Genomic DNA, 22,222 nt, shown 5'->3' on the forward strand with positions numbered 1-22,222 from the left:
AAGGGTCCAGATCCACTTTCGTTTTCAACCTACCTTATCGGGTTCGCCCGAGAACACCAACTTTGCTTTTACTAGCCTCCATAGACTTTGTCCCGCATCCCGCGTGAGAGTGCACACTCTGCACCCGAGTCCCCTAGGCCTCCTACTAGTAATCTGAAGGTTCAGTAACGTAGTCCTAGCGATTCCAAAGCCTATTAGTCCAGTACTTACCTGCTAGTAATTTCGCATTCCACTTTCATAGTATATGGTTTTCCGTGCCCCTCGGGCATTTGTGTAAATTGTGCAACTTAAAGTATTTTCGTAAGAGTTTTGTTGTGTGCTTAGTACCCTGTCCTCAAAGAGTACAGGGCTGTTGTGATCTAAATAAATACACTGTTTATTTTCATAACACTTGTGTGGTGTCCTTTCACTTGGTGATTAAGGGGTATATGTGATGGTATAACAGCTGGCTTAACACGCCCTTTAGAGTCTAGCCTAAAGATTGCTCTTGTCCATGCTACTAGGATAGCTGGTCTATCGGTTGACTTACAACCAATCAATAAGGGTTGTTTGGACTGATACATAGTGATCACTAGAATAGTGAGCACTGCATATCAGGCCAACTTCTCACAACTCTTCCTCTGCCCTTGATGTTTCCACGATATCCACCCCTGCTTTTATTGTAGGTGGATTGTGTACCTCCTTTATTGTACTGTCTGCTGTGTGGATTGGCCTCTTGAAGGTCCTCTAGTATTGGAGCGACGAAACGAGCCACCCCGAAACTGCTGGGACTGCAGAGCCCCCATAGACTTTGCAGTCTCGGTGTCTTTTTTAATTTTTTTCAAGGGTGGTGTCAACCTCAGGTCCAAATAAGTAGTCCGGGTTAACTGGCTAATTGAGGATAGAAGTTTGTATTTCTGGTTTGAATCCCGAGATTCTTAACCAGGCATGTCTCCTTAACATGACGCTAGTGTTAATGGCCCTGGCTGCAGTGTCAGCTGCGTCTAGCGCGCACTTGATGGAAGCTTTGGTTATAAGCTTTCCTTCTTGGATTAGTAGTTCTGCACCGTCCTTGTACTGATTTGGTAGGTGTTGCAACAGTGTCTCAAGGGTATCATAATGGGACCTGTCATATCTGGCTAAGTGTGCCTGAGTGTTGGCAATGCGCCAGATGTTAGCTGCCTGCGCTGCCACCCTTTTTCCTTAAGTTTCCAGTACTTTCGACTCTTTGTCAGGAGGAGGAGCATCACCTGTAGTCTGGGAGTTTGCTCTCTTACGTGCATTAGAAACAACTAATGAGTCCAATGGCAACTGTCCTCTTATATAAGTAGGGTCCACAGGTGCCGGTCTATATTTCTTTTCAATTCTGGCCCTGGTGGTTTCCTTAAAAATGTCACCAGCATGATTAAGGACCCCTTTTAGCATGGGCAGGGTCTTGACTGTTCTTTCTGAAGTGGAAAAGGTGTCGACCAGAAAGTCTTCCTCCACAGGGTCAGCATGTAGTTGCACGTCATGGTTACTTGCCGCTCATTCAATAAGGGCGTTAAAGGCAGTAGTGTCCTCAGTGGGAGAGGTTTTTACACTGTATACATGTGTGTCAGGGGCAGTCTGCGGATCTTTTGGGTCAGCTGGGTCTGCCCATGGTTGGTTTTGATCATCGGGATCAGTGTCCACATGATAAGTGTCATCCTCATTTTCGTCATCCCCTGCATCCACATCGGAGTATGTGGGTGAAAAAGTCTGAGGTTCTTGTCCATAGGATTGGAGAGGTTCCACAAGAACTGGCGATGTTATTGAATCCCTCTTCTTTTTTAAGGGAATCCTATAAGACTCCATGGGTGTTTCTGGTATGATCCTCCTTTTATATATGGACAGTCTACCAGTTTCCGAGTCGATGAACTGCCTCGACTCCTGTTCTTCAGGCTCCTCTGTAGCCTCCACTTCCAGCGACACTTTTTTAATGGCTCCGATACCTTTCTTTGGTTCGAACATCTTCGGACACACCGTCGGTAGCAACCCGAATGTGATTGGTGTCGATGCGGTCTGAACGTTTCAGACCAGCTTCGGTGTTGGGGCCTTCTTCAGCCCGACCACTGTCACCTTATCTTTGATGCGTTGGAGTGACTCCGACACCTCTTTGGCTATGAATGGGCTCGGCTGCGTCGACTCAACAGGGTCCTTGGAGCCAGTCTTTGTCTTGTCCGCAGGCCTCGACCGAGGATCGAACCCTTCTTTTGGTTCGGGCCTTTTGTGTGTGTAGACTCCCTTCGGTGTCGGCTTCGTCGGTTCGACAGCCTTGACTTTGGTCTTCGGTGCCCCAACCTTTGGTTCGATGGCCTTCTTGAGCTTCTCGGTATCGACGGCCTTTTTCTGTTTCTTCGGCTCCGAGGGGTTTGAGGCCTTGGAGCCGACCAGAGTTAGCTGCACTTTTGGTTTCGGTTTTGGCAGTGATGCTTTCGGTTTTGATGTCTTTGGATCGACCGATGGCGGTTTCGATACCGATGGCTCTTTATATATGTTCGAAGCCGGGCCTTAATGCGGGGCTGTTGAACGAATCTGTAGATCTCGGGTAAGGCCTTGTGGCGATCCCTCGACCTGAGCCTTAGTGAGTGCTTCATCGTCGGCCCCATATAGCCGGTTGGGCCTAGCTCCTCGCCTGAGCTATCTTCTACGGTGTAGGAAGGTACCTCCTGACTATGGTTGCCCCCAACTTTTTGCCCTGTGTTTTAGCTGGTTTTTGACATAGTCGACCTGGGATCCTGCCAATCAGGACCCCAGGCCTACTGCTCTCTCTGTAAAATGGATTCCATGTACCTTAGGTACATTTCCAATTGGTACTGGGCCACCTTATCAGACCCTGTAACTCAGGGCATAGGTGTACCCAGGGCCTACCAGGGGCTGAAGCATGTATTATGCCACCCCTGGCTGGCCTCCTAAATTTGACACAACTGGCTGCATGACAGCTGGGGCAAAGTCGTGTAATCACCCTTTGCTGTAGATATGGTATACCTATATCTAACCCTAAAAATGGACACACAGACTCCTATCAGTCACTCCTATGGCAGGCCTTGACAATCCTGAAGGCAGAGTGCTTGGAATCGTGTGAGATGGTGCTCTGGCATGAGCTGAGCCTGTCTGCAGCTTGCGGAACCAAGTCCTAATAGCTGTTCCATGATATCGCATACCATATACTCTTAAGTGCATTATAATCCTCGCGGTTAAATGCTATCTTTGGTATTGCTTTATCAAAACATGTCGAGTAAGGTGTCATACGAATTGGAATACTAACCCCTCGCCAATTCTGGCGACGGGGTTAGCATTCCACCCTTCTAGAGGGACACGACATGTATGTAACTGTGAACCCCGGTTAAAGTTAAACGAAGCCTCAGCTCCACAAAATGGATGCTGCCACCACAGACACAAGTCTGACCCCCTGCAGCTGGGAGTCCTTCCAGCGAGGGGAGCCTGGACAAAGGGTTTCCTGTCGAGGGCGGTGCTAGCACCGTCCCAGACAGGGTTTTGTGTATCCTGGGTAGGCAGGGCTTTACAGGAAGGTGACTGCTGAGTGGCACCCCGGTGCTCACTACGCATAGGCCGGTCAGAACCAGTTCCAGGGGCACACCAGCCCCTGGCCTGGGGAAAGTCCGGCATGGGAGAGGGGTGTAACCACCCCCCTCCTAGTCCCACCCATAGGCAGGACCGAGTCACCGGGTCAGCCCCCTTTTTTAGTATAAAGATAGGAGCGGGCCCCCTGTTCAAATTAGATCATCTTTGGAATCAAGACACGACTTTCTGCGAAAGGACATCAAGATTTCCTTCTTCATGATTCTCCCTTGTGGCTAAGGAGTAGTCACCCTGCATCCGCAGGCACCATCCTAAGAACACTGCGGTCTGCTGCAAGTCCTTCCTCCGGAATCCGACTGCCCAGCTCGACGAGACCCGGCTTCCCTGGCACCTCTGACCTCTACTCACCTCTACAGCCAAGCTGAGAACTGTGAGTGCGACGAGACCTCGAGGGACCGACGATCGCCAAGACTGCACGACTTCTTTGTAACAAGCCCACCGTGTGCTCCACTGGTGAGTGCTTTGGGGTCCGAGAAGCCCCAACCCTGAGCAGCTCCAGCACCGAAGATCAGCCCTCCAGCATCTCCACGATCTGCGTGGGGCCCTTCTGCTTTTGCGTGCTCACCGCGCTGTGTGGCTACTAGCCGGCTGGCTTGTGGCCTTCACGACGCCCGACGACATCACTGCTGCTGGTCTGGTTGCTCCAGACTGGCCCTTGCTTCCTTGCAACAGAGAAGCACCCCGGACCCTCCTGGTCCACTCCAGACGCCATTTTGAGTCCACCGCGTGGGCTTGAATTTGCCAAGGCTTTGTTGCCCAATCCTGGGTCCAGCGACGCCGACAGCTTCATCCATCGTGGGACAGCTCGCTCCTCCATCCTGGTCGCCGCCAACGCCTCCTGGTCCGTGAGATCTGCGAGCACAGCGTCACCCACTCACCTAGTCGAGGTGACTACCATCCGGTGCCCTCCTGGTGCCACCTGACTACTGGCTAGTAGTCTCGAACTTGGTCCCCTCTGCTTTCAGGTGTCATCTTCCTTCGATCCAGGCTTGGATCCATCGAACTTTCTTCACTGGTCGCCTGCCAGCAACTTCTTTCTTCCAGGCTCCTGGTCCGTCTACGAGGATTCCCAACGTCTTTTGAGACCTATGCAGCTGCAGCCCCTGGGCTAGGTAACTTCGGCATTTCGGTGCCCCAGCATAGCCTCACTATCCAAGGGTCAGAATCCACTTTCGTTTTCCTCCTACCAGGTCGGGTTCGCCCGAGAACACTAACTTTGTCATTACTAGCTACCATAGACTTTGTCCCGCATCACGCGTGAGAGTGTACACTCTGCACCCGAGTCCCCTAGGCCTCCTAGAAGTAATCTGAAGATTCTATAGTCAAGACCTAGCGATTCCAAAGCCTATTAGTACTGTACTTACCTGCTAGTAATTTCGCATTCCACTTTCAGAGTATATGGTTTTCCGTGCCCCTCGGGCATTTGTATATACTGTGCTAACTTAAGTATTTTCGTAAGAGTTTTGTTTTGTGCTTAGTACCCTGTCTTCATAAAGAGTACAGGGCTGTTGTGAATCTTAATAAATAACTTGTTTATTTTCATAACACTTGTGTGGTGTCCTTTCACTTGGTGTTCAAGGGGTATATGTGTGGTAAACAGCTGGCTTAACACGCCCTCTCGAGTCTTTAGCCTTAGACTGCTCGTATCCACGCTACTAGGATAGCTGGTCTATAAGGTTGACTTACAACCAATCATCAATAAGGGTTGCTGGACTGATACATAGTGTTCACTAGAATAGTGAGCACTGCATATCAGGCCACCTTCTCACATACGGCCCCAAGCGTCTTCTCCTACCTCTTCGACGACGTTTTCGTCTTCTTCTAATACTATTTCCTCTTCGGCGTCATACTCTGAGTCATGGCCCGAAACCGGATCTGAGTGTTCTTCCCGATCCTCCAGATCAACGACCTCTTCGTCTACGGTACCGAAGATGTTTTCTGGAACAGGCGCTGATCTCTGCGACTCCAATCGAGCCGCGCGTCGAATTGCAAATGCTACTTACCAGTATGCATCTGTTCTTGGCATGTAGGGCTGCTGACATTCATATCTGTGCATAGATCGCCACCTAGTGTTGGGTCCGGATGATTGCACATTGTTGTCCTGGAAGAGTCTTCGAAGTATCACGAGATAGGTGGCTCCTCCCCTGGACTACAGTGCGCATGGGCATCGCCTCCATCCCCAGATTGTTTTTAGCCACTGGCAGAGATGGAGTGAAGAATGTGAATGATGACCATGCTATGAGCGTATGTGTATATATGAATGAATACTGCAGCTGCTACAGGCGCCGGGGAGGAGGGTGGGCGATATGAATGTCAGCAGCCCTACATGCCAAGAACAGATGCATACTGGTAAGTAGCATTTGCAGTTCGAGGCATGTGGGCTGCTGAATTCATATCTGTGCATAGAATACATAGCAGTCCCTCCATTAACGGCGGCCGCCCGTGCCAGCTGCAGAAGTCTGAAAAAGCGTTTTTAGAACAGCCTGACCAACAGCTGCCTGCTGTTTGGAATGCACGTCTACACAGTAGTGTTTAGTGAAAGTGTGTGTGGTAGACCATGTGGCTGCTCTACAGATATCTTCTAAGGGAATGTTACCTAGGAAAGCCATAGAGGCCCCTAACTTCCTGGTGGAGTGGGCCCTCGGTGGGATAGTGAGAGTGCGCTTAGCTTTAGCGTAACAGATCTGAATGCACTTTACTATCCATCTAGCAATCCCTGCTTTGGAGATAGCGTTTCCCTTGTGGTGTGTGGCAAAAGCAAAAAAAAGTTGTTTGGTTTTGCGGAAATCTTTTGTCCTGTCTACATAGTACATTAAAGCCCTTTTCACATCAAGGGTGTGGAGCATGCGCTCCGCCAGCGTCTCCGGGTTTTGGAAAAACACCGGCAATTCAATTGTTTGATTTATGTGGAATTGTGATACCACTTTGGGTAGGAATTTAGGGTTAGTGCGGAGCACCACCCTGTTAGCATGCACTTGGAAGAAAGGTTCTTGGATGGTGAGCGCCTGCAGTTCGCTAACCCTCCGTAGCGATGTAATGGCTACTAAGAACGCAACCTTCCAAGTTAGAAACTGAAGCTCACAAGAGTGCAGTGGCTCAAAGGGAGGACCCATCAGCCTCGTAAGAACCACGTTGAGGTTCCATTCTGGAGCTGGTGGGGTCCTTGGCGGAATGACCCTTTTGAGTCCTTCCAGAAAGGCTTTGATAGCAGGAACCTTAAAGAGTGACAGGTGCTGCCTATTTTGGAGGTATGCTGCAATAGCAGATAGGTGAATGCGGATGGAAGAGTACGCTAGATTGCATCGATACAGGTGAAAAAGGTAACAGATGATGTTTTGAATGGAAGCATCTAGCGGGTCAATATTGTGCTGAGCACAGTGGATGACAAACCTCTTCCATTTAGCCGCATAGCAAGCTCTAGTAGTGGGCTTCCTTGCTTCCCGAATGATGTCCATACAATCGGGAGGAAGATTGAGGTAGCCAAACTCTAGGACTTCAGGAGCCAGATCGCCAGGTTGAGCTGTTGCGGATCTGGGTGCTGAATGTCGCCATGGCTCTGCGTCAGAAGGCTGGGAGTGAGATGAAGCCTTTGATGCGGTACCACGGAAAGTTCCAGAAACGTGGTGTACCATGGTTGGCGAGCCCACGTTGGAGCAACCAGGATGAGCGTCATTGAGTGCTGCCTGAGCTTGCGTGCCACCAGCGGTATCAGAGGTGCTGGGGGAAAAGCGTACGCAAATCTGCCTGACCAGTTCATCCACATCGCATTGCCCTGTGATTGCGGGTGTGGGAACCTGGCGGCGAAGCTTTGGCATTTTGCGTTCTCCTTTGTGGCGAATAGGTCTATCTCTGGATGACCCCACCTTTGGAAGTACGGTTGGAGTACTGATGGATGTATCTCCCACTCGTGCATCTGATGGCTGTGCCTGCTGAGCAGGTCCGCCATTTGATTGTCCTTGCCCGGGAGATGCTCCGCCATGAGGAAGATGTTCCTCTGAATGGCCCACTTCCACATGCTCTGAGCCAGATGAGACAGCTGTGGAGAGTGCGTGCCTCCCTGCTTCTGGATGTAGTACATGGCTGTCATGTTGTCCGTCCGGATCAACACGACTTTGTTGCACAGATGTACTTTGAACGCCTTCAAGGCCATGAAGATTGCCATCAACTCCAACACATTGATGTGCATCTTCCGTTGCTGTAGTGTCCATAGTCCCTGCACAGTGTAATGGAGTACATGCGCTCCCCATCCCTGGAGAGAGGCGTCCGTCGTCAGGATAATCTGTGGGACAGGCTCTTGGAATGGTCGGCCCTTGCAAAGGTTTTGTGGATTCCACCAATGCAGAGAGTTGTAAGCCCGACCGCTCACCAACACTAGGTCTGTCAGTTGCCCATGAGCCTGAGTCCACTGACGTGCCAGGCACTCCTGAAGCGGACGCATATGTAGTCTCGCGTGCGGGACAATGGAGATGCAGGAGGCCATCATGCCTATCAACTGCATAAACACCCTCGCTGGAAGCGAGTGTTGGGGTCTGAATCGTTGGATCAGCGCCTGGATACTGGCGATTCTCACTGAATTTGGCTGCGCAGTGGCTGCCAGAGTGTTGATTGTCGCGCCCAGATACTGTCGCTCGTGGGCGGGCTGGAGATGGGACTTGGGGTAGTTCAGAGAGAATCCCAGATCGTGCAGGAGATGAATGGTGCGTGACACGTGGTCGACGCACTGCTGTTCTGTCCTTGCCTGAATGAGCCAGTCGTCCAGGTAGGGAAAGACGTGGACGTGCTGGCGACGGAGATGAGCCGCCACGGTCGCCAGGCACTTTGTAAACACCCTCGGTGCTGTGGTGACCCCGAACGGCAGAACCTTGAACTGGTAATGCTGGTTTAAGATTGTGAATCTGAGATACTTCCTGTGTGAAGGATGCAGGGGGATATGAAAATAGGCATCCTTCAGATCCAGCGTAGCCAGGAAGTCCCCCTGTTGAAGCAGGGGAAGCACCTGCTGTAACGTGAGCATATGGAAGTGCTCCGAGAGGATGTACCAGTTCAGGGGCCTGAGGTCCAGGATCGGTCTGAGGGACCCGTCCTTTTTGGGGATGAGAAAATACAGGGAGTAAACCCCTGTTCCCCGTTCTTGCAATGGAACGAGCTCTATTGCCCCTTTTTGCAGCATAACTAGGACTTCTTGCTGCAACAAGGTCAAGTGCTCGCCGGACATAGGACGGCTTCTTGGCGGTATGTCCGGTGGAATGGACTTAAGCTCCAGACAGTACCCGTACTGGATAAGAGACCTCACCCACCTGTCCGTGGTGATGGACTCCCATGCTGGCAGGAACTGCTGGAGTCTCCCCCCGACTGGTGTTGTGTGGTCGGGGGGCAGTGACAAGACGTCACTGCTTGGTGGTGGTGGTGGACCTGGAGCCATTGTTTCCACGTCCCCTGCCCTTGACATTATTGCCTCTGTAACCACCTCTGCCCTTGTTGTTATACGAGGCTTGGGTGTTACCCTTGTAATATTGTGTGGATTGGGATGCCTGTCCTCTTGAGGTGCCTTTTGAATTTGAGCGGCGAAAGGAGCCACTTCGAAACTGCTGACTTTGTAAAGCCCCCATTGACTTGGCAGTTTCTGTGTCTTTTTTCATTTTTTCCAGGGAGGCATCCACCTCCGGGCCAAACAGATGGTCAGGATTTACGGTTTGATTTAGTATAGTAGTCTGGATGTCGGGTTTGAACCCCGAAATCCGAAGCCAGGCATGGCGTCTAAGTAACACGCTTGTATTGATAGCTCTGGAGGCCGTGTCTGCCACATCCAGTGCACATTTGATGGATGCGTTAGTAATGAGTTTACCCTCTTGAATAAGCATCTCCCCTGCCTCTTTGTATTGGTCAGGCAAGTGTTGTAGGATGGCCTCAAGTGTGTCATAATGGGCCCTATCATAACGTGCAAGCAGGGCTTGGGTGTTAGATATCTTCCAGATGTTAGCTGCCTGTGCAGCGATCCGTTTGCCTGAGGCTTCAAAGATTTTCGACTCCTTATCTGGGGGAGGAGCGTCACCAGTCGTTTGAGAGTTTGCCCTCTTCCGAGCGTTGGAAACAACCAAGGAGTCCAATGGCAAGTGTCCCTTGATATATGTTGGATCTGTGGGAGCGGCCCTATATTTCCTGTCGATTCGAGGGTTGACCACACGCGCCCGTGTGGGTTCCTTGAAAACATCTGCGGCATGTTTAAGCACCCCCTTAAGCATCGGCAGCGTTTTGACCGACTTTCCAGCCACCGAGAAGGTGTCGAACAGGAAGTCCACATCCACAGGGTCTGAGTGTAGTTCGACGTCGTGGTTGGCCGCAGCTCTCTCTATTAGCGCATTGAAGGCCGCCGAGTCTTCTGTAGGGGACGTCTTGGCGGCGAAAAGCTGAGTGTCCTGACCCGACTGCGGGTCCTCTGTGTCGGCTCCGGTTGTCCAGGGCACAGGCTCCTCCTCCGGATCCGAGTACGCCGGATAGTTGTACTCGGCATCCTCCACGTCCGCATCGACTGCGACTGAATGCGTCGGAGAGTGCCCTCGGGCCTGGGGGGACACAGGTCCCACCATAGCCGAAGATCCCGCAGAGTCCTTCTTGTTCTTAAGAGGGATCTTAAAGGGTTCCAGCGCCGGCTCTGTTGTGATCTTCCTGTTGAGGAGCGACAGTTTTCCGGTGTTGGCGTCGATGAATACCTCACGACGTTCCTCGACTGCAAGTGGCTGGAGTCGAGGTTTTGGCACCGCTGAGGCAGCTTTTGGCGTCGATGGCTCCTTAGCGGATCCGCCCAGCTTCGGCGCGAAGGCCTTCGGCGCCGACTTGGGTGGGAGAGTGAAACGGATAGACGCGTGGCCCGCAGTAGGCTTAGGCGCTACAGTGTCCTGAGCGGGATTCACACCGGCTTTTCGAATCCGCTGCAAGGATTCCGTCACCTTCTTTGTGAAGGCTGGAGAGGGCTTGACCGGCTCGAGCGATTCCTCATCCTCGAGATCCACAATGTCAGAGGGCACCTTCTTCGGTGCCGGCGGCCCATGCCTATTGGCGTCGTCGCCCTGACGCTTCTTCGGAGCCGTCTTCGGGTCCACGACCCCTTTCGGCGCCGACGCGGCCGCATCGGAGGACTTCGCCTTAGGCGCCGACCCAGAGGCCTTCGGGTCGGCCATTTTGGCGCGACGCTTCTGGTCGGCCATTTTGGATGTCTTTGTAGTTGACGCCTCCAGAACCTTCATCACCTGCGCCACTTTCGGTTTCGGTTTCGGATCCGATGGTGCGTGACCAGTTGGCTTCACTTTCTGTTGTATAAACTGAAGTGATGGTTCTGAAATGTCCGTGACCGGGCCCGGAGGCGGGGACGTAGGACTCATAGTTAGATCTTGGGTAAGGCCCGAAGGCGATCCCTCGACCTGGGCCGTATGAAGGGGTATAACCCCTGAGTCTGGTTGGGGATGCTCCTCCTCCGAGCTATCCCCCATCGTGGCACAAGCCTGATCGTCGTCCCCTACCTCGTCGGAGACTTCGTCAAAGTCCTCCTCACCCGCGTCGTAGGTCTCCTCGTCGCACGCGGGACCAGAGTCCGAGTCTCGCGCGTCGTCTTCTACCTCGACAGATTCCTGGAAAATGTCTTCTGGAGGGGGCGCCGCAGCCGATAGTTGAGCTTGGAGCCGATTGGCCCGGCGAATCTTCAAGGTCTTCTTGCTCCGGAATTTCGAACACGCCATGCAGGTGTCCTCGCGGTGATCCGGTGACAAGCAGGTATTGCACACAGGGTGCACGTCGAGGTGTGAGTATTTGGAGTGACACAGCGGACACTTTTTAAATGGAGTCCGCTCCATAGCTAGAGGTGTAGTGTAGGCCCGTCCGCGCCGAAGGCACGTGGAAGGGCAGCAAGAGATCGGAGCTGAGAGTCAGAAAGAAACCCGTACGCAACTATACCGACGCCCAGCCTAAAGACCTTTTGGTCTCGAGTAGAAGTTAAACAACTGTCGGTTCCGACCGAGGGAACCGAAACACATCCGAACCCAATGGCGGAAAAAAACAATCTGGGGATGGAGGCGATGCCCATGCGCACTGTAGTCCAGGGGAGGAGCCACCTATCTCGTGATACTTCGAAGACTCTTCCAGGACAACAATGTGCAATCATCCGGACCCAACACTAGGTGGCGATCTATGCACAGATATGAATTCAGCAGCCCACATGCCTCGAACCCGAAGTTTTCTTCGCCCTCAACCAGGCACAGGACATACAGTTGGCTTCGTTGTGATCCGGGGACAGGCACTTGTTGCACACCGGGTGGACATCGATGTGAGGGTATTTTGCATTACAAAGTGGACACCTTTTGAATGGGCTTCTTTCCATCGTAGAACGAAGATCGGGTCGAATGTGGAAGAAAAAACGTCTGATTCCTCAATGTCCTCTCGAAGCAAAGTTATCGGTACCGAACGAAACAATACAGACGCTGTCAAAAGCCTTTTGGCTTCGTAGAAAGTTTTCCTAACTTGAGCTAAGATAGTAACATCCGAACCCAATGGCGGAAAAACACAATCTGAGGATGGAGAGGATGCCCATGCGCACTGAAGACTCTTCCAGGACAACAATGTGCAATCATCCGGACCCAACACTAGGCGGCGATCTATGCACAGATATGAATTCAGCAGCCCACATGCCTCGAACCATATGAGTGTTAACAGATTCTTGAAGGGCATCAATCGGGGACTTTAACGAAGAAGGCTGATCAGGTAGCCTTAAGAAGGCGTAAAGGGCAGAAAGGTATACCTTGATAGTGCCCAGAGCAGAGCCCTGCTGGGCAAGAGATAGAAGGAAGAGGAGAACCTCAGAAAGAGGGACATTGAGAGGATCCACAGCCATTGCTGTGCCCCATGCCACAAATCTGTTCCACCTGCAGGCGTATACCGACTTTGTGGAGGGACGCCTGGCTGCCAGAATCACAGTACAGACTTCAGGAGGCAAGTCAAATGGCCTCAACTGTCGCCGCTCAATCTCCAAGCATGGAGGTGGAGACTGAACAGGTTCGGGTGAAGGACCGTCCCCTCTGCTGCGACAGAAGGTCCTCCTGAAGAGGCAGACGAATCGGGGGATCGACTGACATACTGAGTAGCTCGGGATACTAGTACCTTCGCGCCCAGTCCGGAGCCACAAGGATGACTTGGGCCCAGTCGCGCATGGTTTTCTTCAGCATTCTGGGCAGAAGTGTTTTCAGTGTAAAGGCGTACAACAGACCGCAACTCCACTCGCGACGAAAAGTGTCCCCGAGCGAGTGCCGCCTAGGAAATTCCAACGCGCAGAACTGATGACATTGCGCGTTCTCTTCTGTGGCGAATAGATCTAACCAAGGCTCCCCCCACTGCAGAAAGAGGCCTTGCGCCACGTCAGAGTTCAGACGCCAATCGTGATCCATCATGCACCTTCGGCTGAGCTCGTCCCCCCTGGCGTTCAGAGAACCTGCAAGGTGTTGAACCACCAGGGTCACGCCCTGATGTTCCAGCCACTGCCAGAGGCGCAGAGCCTCCTGGCAGAGGGTCCACGACCCCACCCAGTTTGTTGCAGTACCATATGGCGGTAATGTTGTCCGTGAACACCTGCACTACGCTCCCCCGGACAGAGGGGAGGAATGCCTTCAGTGCTAGAGGAATCGCCCGCAGCTCCAGAAGGTTGATATGGAGCCGGGACTCCGCCGGAGACCAGAGGCCTCTGATCTCCGCCTCTCTCATGTGGCCTCCCCAGCCCTGGAGGGACGTGTCCGTCTCAACTACGTTCTCCGGATGGGGAAGGTAGAGGGATCTGCCGCTGACCCGATCGCGGTCCGTGAGCCACAACTGCAGCTGTCTCGCAGTGCCCTCCAAGATCATGACATGATCAGACAGGTTGCCCTGATGCTGGGCCCAGTGAAACTTCAGGTCCCACTGCAGAGCCCGCATCCGCCACCTGGCGTGATGAAGGATGCAGGAGGCCATCAGCCCCAGCGTCAACCTGACCGAGACCCGGGATAAAGGCTGAAAGATCGGAATCAGAGCATGAATATACCGGACCCGCTGTTCGGGAGGATAAACCCGCTCCGATGAAGAGGAGCTTCTGAGAGGGGTACAGGTGTGACTTCAGCACATTGATGGAAAACCCCAGCTGGTGCAGGAGGTCCGCCGTTATCTGGAGGTGACAGACTACTTTCTGGGGCGAGCCCGCTTTCAACAACCAGTCTTCTAGGTAGGGGAAGACCGAAACCTCTAACCTGAGCAGATGAGCTGCGACCACCACCATCACTTTCGTGAACGCCGGTAGGGCGCTGGTAAGGCTGAAAGGGAGCACGGTAAACTGAAAGTGCTCATGGCCTACCGTGAACTACAGGTAGCGCCGGTGGGCCGGCAGGACGGGGATGTGGAAATAAGCGTCCTGCAAGTTCAACGCTACCATCCAGTCTCCTGGGTCCAGGGCAGCTAGGACCTGAGCCAATGTCAGCATTTTGAACTTCCCCTTCCGGAGGAAGTCGTTGACGTTCCGTAACAACCACACCCTACTTCCGGCCCAGGATCGCGCTCAATGGCCCCCTTGGCCAAGATTGCCGTAACTTCCTCTTGCAGAAGTTGCAAGTGATCCCATGACACGCGGTGGTATTGCGGTGGCATGGCTGGAGGGGTCACCTCGAAGGGGAGGGAGTAGCCCCTTCGGACGATTTGCAGCACCCACATGTCCGACGTGACAGTGAGCTAGTGGTAGTGGTGATGGCGAACCCTGCCCCCCACTGGCGTCACATGGGCCTGAAAGCACAGACTAGAAGAGTTTTGAGGCGGATGCTGCAGGGGAAGGGGTTGACTGGCCTCGCCGTTGCCCCGACCGCCCGCCACGGCGGTTTCCCAGGCCGCCAAGCGCTGTGTATTAGTCTGCGGTGCGTGACTGACAGCACGTGTTGAGCGCCCCTTCCTTGGCCACAAAAGGAGCGAAAGGCACCAGTTTGCTGGCGTGGGGCCGAGAGGCCCAAGGACTTGGCAGTAGCCCTGGAGTCCTTAAAACATTCAAGCACATGGTCTGCCTTGTCGCCAAAGAGGCGACTGCCATCAAAGGGCATGTCCAGAAGGGTGGCCTGGACATCAGCCGAAAAGTTGGCGGTCCTCAACCAGGCGTGGCGTCGAACCGCCACCGTTGTTGCCATCGCTCTGCCTAGTGAGTCCATGGTATCCAGCCCACACCGGATGGAATAGCGTGCTGCCTCTCGATCCTCTGCAAGGGCTTGGGCGAGTTTAGTCCGGGCTTCCTCCGGACATTGTGGCAGCACGTCCGCGACCGTGTGCCACAGAGTGTGGGTGTAGCGGTCCAAGAGGCATGCGGTATTGATTGACCGCAGTCCCAAACTCAGGGACGAGAACACCTTACCGAATTGCTCGTACCTCTTGGATTCCCGATCGGGCGGAGCTGTTGGGAATGCGGTCTGGGAAGTAGAGGCCTGGATAACCAGGCTCTCATGGGTGGGGTGGGTGGACAAGAAGCAAGGGTCGCTCTGAGCCGGGCGGTAGCGTCTGGCCACGCCTATCTACCGGCTGACCTGTAGCACGCTTGGACCAAGTACCCAAAAGAACGTCACACAAGGCCTCATTAAACGGCAGCAGAGGCTCAGCCGAGCTTGCCTGCGGTTTAAGGACCTCAGTGAGGAGGTTAGTCCTCACGGCCGCGACGGGGAGCTCTATGCCCAATGCCTTGGCCGCCCGCGTCAACACTACACTGTAGGCAGCCCCCTCCTCCGTAGCCAGGGTTGGAGGGGAGACAAAACCAGTGTCTGGCGAAGTGTCCAGTCCACTGGCATCCCCAAGCTCACATGTCCAGTCCTGTTGAGACTGGCACTCCTGTGCCAGAGGGTCCACAGACCCCTCTTAATCTCCCTCGTCACCCATCACCTGAAATTCAGGTTCAAAGGATGGGGCCGGTTCCTGGAAATTAAAGTCTCCATACGACGCCGGAACCGAATCGAGGGCAGGATCGGGGACAACGTCGCCGGGGGCGACACCCTAGGGGCTGACGTCGGTGAGGTCGACCGGCGACAACCCGAAACCGGATCCAGTGGGGGCCTGCGCGCCGGGAGAGGCGGCGCCGGGGCCGAAGCACCCGGCGTCGGAGCCGAAGCACCCGGCGGCGTCGGAGCCGAAGCACCCGACCCGCTAGGCCCCCCAGCCGGGACAGCTGGGCCTGAAGGCGCCACGGAGCCCGGCGGAGGAGGGGGAGACCACATGGCCATGAGGTACCGCTCGATCTCCTCTGGCGTTGCATCGTGCCCAGGGACAGGAAGGTATGGGGCAGGTTGCGACGCCTGTGACTCCGTGGGAGCCGCGTGGGTGGTGTCACCCGAACCCCTGGCCGCGCAGCGCAAGCGTCGGGGTGGGTCGGAAAAGCGATGACGCCTTTCCGACCTCTCAAGCCTCTTACCTGAGGATCTTGATCCCGAAGATCGATTCAGACTCTCAGAACTACGAGGGCTCCTACCCCACGACCTGTCCCTCGACCTCCTGTGGGACAGGGACCTTGGAACGGTGCGGGCCGACTACCGGAGCTCAAGCCGCTTGCGGGACCGCTCCCGCCTAGCCTTAGACGTCAGGGCCCGGCAATCGGAGCAGGTTCGGTCGTCGTGGTAGAGGCCTAGACACTGAAGACACCGGCGATGGGGGTCGGTAACCGACATCAGTCGGCTACACTTGAAGCAGGGTTTGAACCCAGGCATCCCTACCGGCACCGTAGGAGTCGAACGACTCGAGAAAAACAGATCAAAAGATCAAAAAAGTTTAGTCAAAAAGTGACTAAGGGGTAGAGCTTCTCCAGATCTGCACTAGCTGGCGTGGAAAAAAGAAGAACTGACGTCTGCGCGTGAGGGTGAAGTCGACGTTGTAGGAAGGTACCTCCTGACTATGGTTGCCCCCAACTTTTTGCCCTGTGTTTTAGCTGGTTTTTGACATAGTCGACCTGGGCCCCTGCCAATCAGGACCCCAGGCCTACTGCTCTCTCTGTAAAATGGATTCCATGTACCTTAGGTACATTTCCAATTGGTACTGGGCCCCCCTATCAGACCCTGTAACTCAGGGCATGGGTGTACCCAGGGCTGCCAGGGGCTGCAGCATGTATTATGCCACCCCTGGCTGGCCTCCTAAATTTGACACAACTGGCTGCATGACAGCTGGGGCAAAGTCGTGTAATCACCCTTTGCTGTAGATATAGTATACCTATACCTAACCCTAAAAATGGACACACAGATTCCTATCAGTCACTCCTATGGCAGGCCTTGACAATCCTGAAGGCAGAGTGCTTGGAATCGTGTGAGATGGTGCTCTGGCATGAGCTGAGCCTGTCTGCAGCTTGCGGAACCAAGTCCTAATAGCTGTTCCAGGATAACGCATACCATATACTCTTAAGTGCATTATAATCCTCGCAGTTAATTGCTATCTTTGGTATTGCTTTATCAAAACATGTCGAGTAAGGTGTCATACGAATTGGAATACTAACCCCTCGCCAATTCTGGCGACTGGGTTAGCATTCCACCCTTCTAGAGGGACACGACATGTATGTAACTGTGAACCCCGGTTAAAGTTAAGCAAAGCCTCAGCTCCACAAAATGGATGCTGCCACCACAGACACGAGTCTGACCCCCTGCAGCTGGGAGTCCTTCCAGCGAGGGGAGCCTGGACAAAGGGTTTGCTAGCACCGTCCCAGACAGGGTTTTGTGTATCCTGGGTAGGCAGGGCTTTACAGGAAGGTGACTGCTGAGTGGCACCCCGGTGCTCACTACGCATAGGCCGGTCAGAACCAGTTCCAGGGGCACACCAGCCCCTGGCCTGGGGAAAGTCCAGCATGGGAGAGGGGTGTAACCACCCCCTCCTAGTCCCACCTATAGGCAGGACCTAGTCACCGGGTCAGCCCCTTTTTTAGTATAAAGATAGGAGCGGGCCCCCTGTTCAAATTAGATCATCTTTGGAATCAAGACACGACTTTCTGCGAAAGGACATCAAGATTTCTTCTTCAAGATTCTCCCTTGTGGCTAAGGAGTAGTCACCCTGCACCCGCAGGCACCATCCTAAGAACACTGCGGTCTGCTGCAAGTCCTTCCTCAGGAATCCGACGACACAGCTCGACGAGACCCGGCTTCCCTGGCACCTCTGACCTCTACAGCCAAGCTGAGAACCGTGAGTGCGACGAGACCGAGGGACCGACGATCGCCAAGACTGCACGACTTCTTTGCAACAAGCCCACCGAGTCTTCCACTGGTGAGTGCTTTGGGGTCCGAGAAGCCCCAACCCTGAGCAGCTCCAGCACCGAAGATCAGCCCTCCAGCATCTCCACGATCTGCGTGGGGCCCTTCTGCTTTTTGCTGCTCACCGCGTTGTTTGGCTACTAGCCGTCTGGCTTGTGGCCTTCTTAACGACGCCCGACGACATCACTGCTGCTGGTCTGGTTGCTCCAGACTGGCCCTTGCTTCCTTCCACGAGAGAAGCACCCCGGACCCTCCTGGTCCACTCCAGACGCCATTTTGAGTCCACCGCGTGGGCTTGAATTTGCCAAGGCTTTGTTGCCCAATCCTGGGTCCAGCGACGCAGACAGCTTCATCCATCGTGGGACAGCTCGCTCCTCCATCCTGGTCGCCGACAACGCCTCCTGGTCCGTGAGATCTGCCGAGCACAGCGTCACCCACTCACCTAGTCGAGGTGACTACCATCCGGTGCCCTCCTGGTGCCACCTGACTACTGGCTAGTAGTCACGAACTTGGTCCCCTCTGCTTTCAGGTGTCATCCATCTTCAAGATCCAGGCTTGGATCACTTTGAACTCTCTTCACTGGTCGCCTGCCAGCATCTTTCTTCCAGGCTCCTGGTCCGTCTACGAGGATTTCCGACGTCTTTTGAGACATATGCAGCTGCAGCCCCTGGGCTAGGTAACTTCGGCATTTCGGTGCCCCAGCATAGCCTCACTATCCAAGGGTCAGGATCCACTTTCGTTTTTCTCCTACCAGGTCGGGTTCGCCCGAGAACACTAACTTTCTGAAATCTAGCTACCATAGACTTTGTCCCGCATCCCGCGTGAGAGTGCACACTCTGCACCAGAGTCCCCTAGGCCTCCTAGAAGTAATCTGAAGATTCTGTAGTCAAGACCTAGCGATTCCAAAGCCTATTAGTACTGTACTTACCTGCTAGTAATTTCGCATTCCACTTTCAGAGTATATGGTTTTCCGTGCCCCTCGGGCATTTGTATATACTGTGCTAACTTAAGTATTTTCGTAAGAGTTTTGTGCTTAGTACCCTGTCCTCATAAAGAGTACAGGGCTGTAGTGATTTTAATAAATACACTGTTTATTTTCATAACACTTGTGTGGTGTCCTTTCAATTGGTGTTCAAGGGGTATATGTGTGGTAAACAGCTGGCTTAACACGCCCTCTAGAGTCTTTAGCCTTAGACTGCTCGTATCCATGCTACTAGGATAGCTGGTCTATAAGGTTGACTTACAACCAATCATCAATAAGGGTTGTTTGGACTGATACAAAGTGCTCACTAGAATAGTGAACATTATATATCAGGCCAACTTCTCACAGACGTCATTCCGGCGCTAACGACGCGGACGACGGACGCGGAGCCGCGGACAACACCTTTTGACATGCAGGGGTATTGCTACGTAAAAGTTTCCGGATCCAGTCTGACGCTTGGGGATATTCTAAGGTAAGGAATCTATCACCAACGTGTCTCTTTCAGATCCTGGATGTATTCTCCAATCTTTTTCAGTAGATTTCAGTCTTTTCCTAATTCTTTTCTCCAAAAACTCTGGAACCTCTAGAATCTGAAGATGGCACCCAAAGGTGGGAGCTTCCGCAGGAAGCATGCCAACATCATAGGAAAGACACCAAAAGGTGGGAATTAGACGCCCACCTTGGCTACGAAAAAAAAGAAAAGACTAAGATTCCGGACCCAACCATAGACAGAGGAATAATGCACAGCATAGTGAATCCAGAAAGACTCACGCTGCAAAACTTAGCACCACACCCGGGATATTTTTTAAATGGAGTTCATTCCATGAACTACTGGCGTGGGTAGGCCTCACAGCCCTCGTCGAAGCTACTGATCGAAGTTGCTGGATTTTACAATGCGCGTAGAATGGGAAATTGCCATTGAAAACAATACCGTCGAGTGGTAAGGATTGCGCGTTGAAAGGATTCGAAGACTTTACCAAACCGGAGCGCAGCAATACACATCCGAACGCGATGGCGGAAAAAAACTATCTGGTAATGGAGTCGATGCTCATGCACACTATCACCGTAAGGAGGAGTCCCCTACCTCGTGACTACAAACACTACTTCGAAGAAAAACAAAAGTGCAAACATCCGAGCCCAACACCAGATGGCAATCTATGCTAAAACATATGATCTACAGCTAATATGTCTGAACACACTGTTTTCATCTAAAGGAGCTCCTCTTGTGTTCAGGAGTTGTAATCCACACTACTGCAAATTGTTGTGTTGATAGGAGGAACACAATGACGACGCATACCACCAAAGGGTAGTTGAGGGTTTTCATCCTGAAAACATTTCATCTTCAGAAATTTCTTTACCTTCAACAATGTTGGACAGTACCATTTCTCAATGAGTGACAAATGTCATGACAGTGTACAGACCCAGGTATCTTTCTTGTGGCTTTGTAAGGGTCTTCAATACTTACAATGTGCATCCAATACCATTTACAACCATTAGAAGGATACTATCATGGTGGGCTTGCTTACACTGAGAAAGAAGGAGGGGGAAGTTTTCCTTGAAAAGCGGATGAATATGTTTAAGAAAAAGGAATGAGTGGTGGATAGCTTGAGGCCCAAGAATTAGTTACAAAAATGAGCGACTGGAGGAAAAAATGAGAAAAAAACAACAAGCTTGCTGTATTTCATTGGTATAGAAAAATAGGCTGCTCTGACAATGGTCTCTGTTCTTGGACAATGTCAGAGGTTCAAACGTTGATTTTATTTACTCAAATCAGGTTTATTTAAAAAAAACTAAAAAAACACCTGAAAATGCTCCTTTGGATAGGTATGAGGTACATTTCCATATTATAGTCTTCTGGGATCCAGGACTTTGGTGACTATAATCTGTTATAGATTTTGCTAAACTCAATGGAGCACTTCCAGCATTTAAATGCTCACCTGCTCTGGGGTAAGTGGTAGCCAGTATATGCAGGGAGCAGCTTTGGTCTTGCGGAAGAGGTCATCCAGAAGTTTTGCAGGAGGTTCTTCTTGGGTTTTCTCTGCTGGTAGGGTAGGAGAATAAAGACCTGACATTAGTAATGCGATAAACTAAGCCTATGTCCAAGCAATTCTACATACACTCAACCCTCACAATCCCTTCATCAGAAGTAAGAAGTATTTTTAAACTACCATTAACCCCTTAAGTGCTGCTGACGGCCAATGGTCGTCAGCAGCGCTACCTCCCCAGTGCTGCGCACGACCATTGAACGTCCATTCAGCACTAGTTCTAATGGACAGCGCAGCACTGGGGAGAAATGTTTACACACAGCTAAGGTGTTAACGATCATAACAGTTTCTCATTACCGGCATAGTCCTAAATTGTCAATTGCGCCACTTTGAAGGGGAAAGGTGGCAAATACCAGTTTGTTAAAGTACAGCTGATAACTGCATGTGTACACCCAACAGATTATCTACTACCATATAAAAAAAAAAAAGTTATTAGGAAGAGGCTACTTAGTCTTATAACTGGTCTGCAGCTTGCAATGTAGTAACTCCAGCTGCTGCTCAAGCTTCATGTTCTATACTACTGGGGTTTGGAATAATGCAGCTTATTTTACTTACAAGTTTTTTTTCCTGTTTAAAGAGTTCATAGAATGACTAGTCCACTGGCCAAAATCTGCAATGCAGCAGGACAGCCTCCCTTATACATGTCTCCTCCTCATCTGCCATAATAAACTGTTAATAACCATTCTATTTTCCTATCAGTGGGGAGTCGGGAGGTCACATGTAAATCTAGGACACGTATACAAATTTTAACAGATAATTAAAGTTTCGCTGTTTGCAGTGTGTTGTAGTAGATCACATGCTATGCATGTACCATCACAGCCCAGTCAGAGGCCGATTTTTAGCTGGTCAGTAAAATCCAAGCAATAAATAAAGATGCCTTTAAATTCTGTGTATATATGAGGTGCTTCAAAGACAGGTCAAACGTCAGGCTATGGCTTCTGATAAATTGCTGCTTATTCTTTTAACATGAGGAATGTATTTTACTTTCCCTGCTCTGACTGCAAAGAAGAGCCTTAAAAGTGAATTGTGACAATGTTGCTGGGGCACAGAGTGTGAAAGGCTGCAGGATGTTCTTTGCAACACAACAAAATGTAAATACCTGTAAATAAACTGTATGGATTCAGCAATTAGGAAGGCAAAAATACTGCACATTTTATTGCAACTTTGCAGTATGCCGGAAACAGATTTCAATGGGATATAAAAATGTTTTTACTTGGTGATGCACAAATGATAACAATTTCCACACATCATTTGGGTCCAAGTCTGTGCAAATGTAATGGTCATTTCAATGGAAATTGTGCAGTCTGTTAATGACAATGTACTAACACAATGCTTTG

At 51.9% G+C, this 22,222-nt stretch overlaps 1 protein-coding gene across 3 annotated transcripts in view; it reads right to left on the reverse strand.

Annotated features, from left to right (window-relative positions):
- The window catches only part of ACIN1 (apoptotic chromatin condensation inducer 1), a 947,610-nt gene that overhangs the window by 36,272 nt on the left and 889,116 nt on the right, over positions 1–22,222 (reverse strand). For 2 of the 3 annotated variants that reach the window (XM_086923670.1, XM_086923673.1), the window contains one exon: positions 20,778–20,881. In XM_086923670.1, coding sequence (XP_086779796.1) covers positions 20,778–20,881 — 104 coding nt within the window. The remainder of the gene's footprint in view (positions 1–20,777; positions 20,882–22,222) is intronic. The other variant, XM_086923671.1, reaches the window with a different exon arrangement.

This window comes from Lissotriton vulgaris, chromosome 5 (assembly GCF_964263255.1).
Source record: "Lissotriton vulgaris chromosome 5, aLisVul1.2, whole genome shotgun sequence".
Classification (NCBI taxonomy): domain Eukaryota; kingdom Metazoa; phylum Chordata; class Amphibia; order Caudata; family Salamandridae; genus Lissotriton; species Lissotriton vulgaris.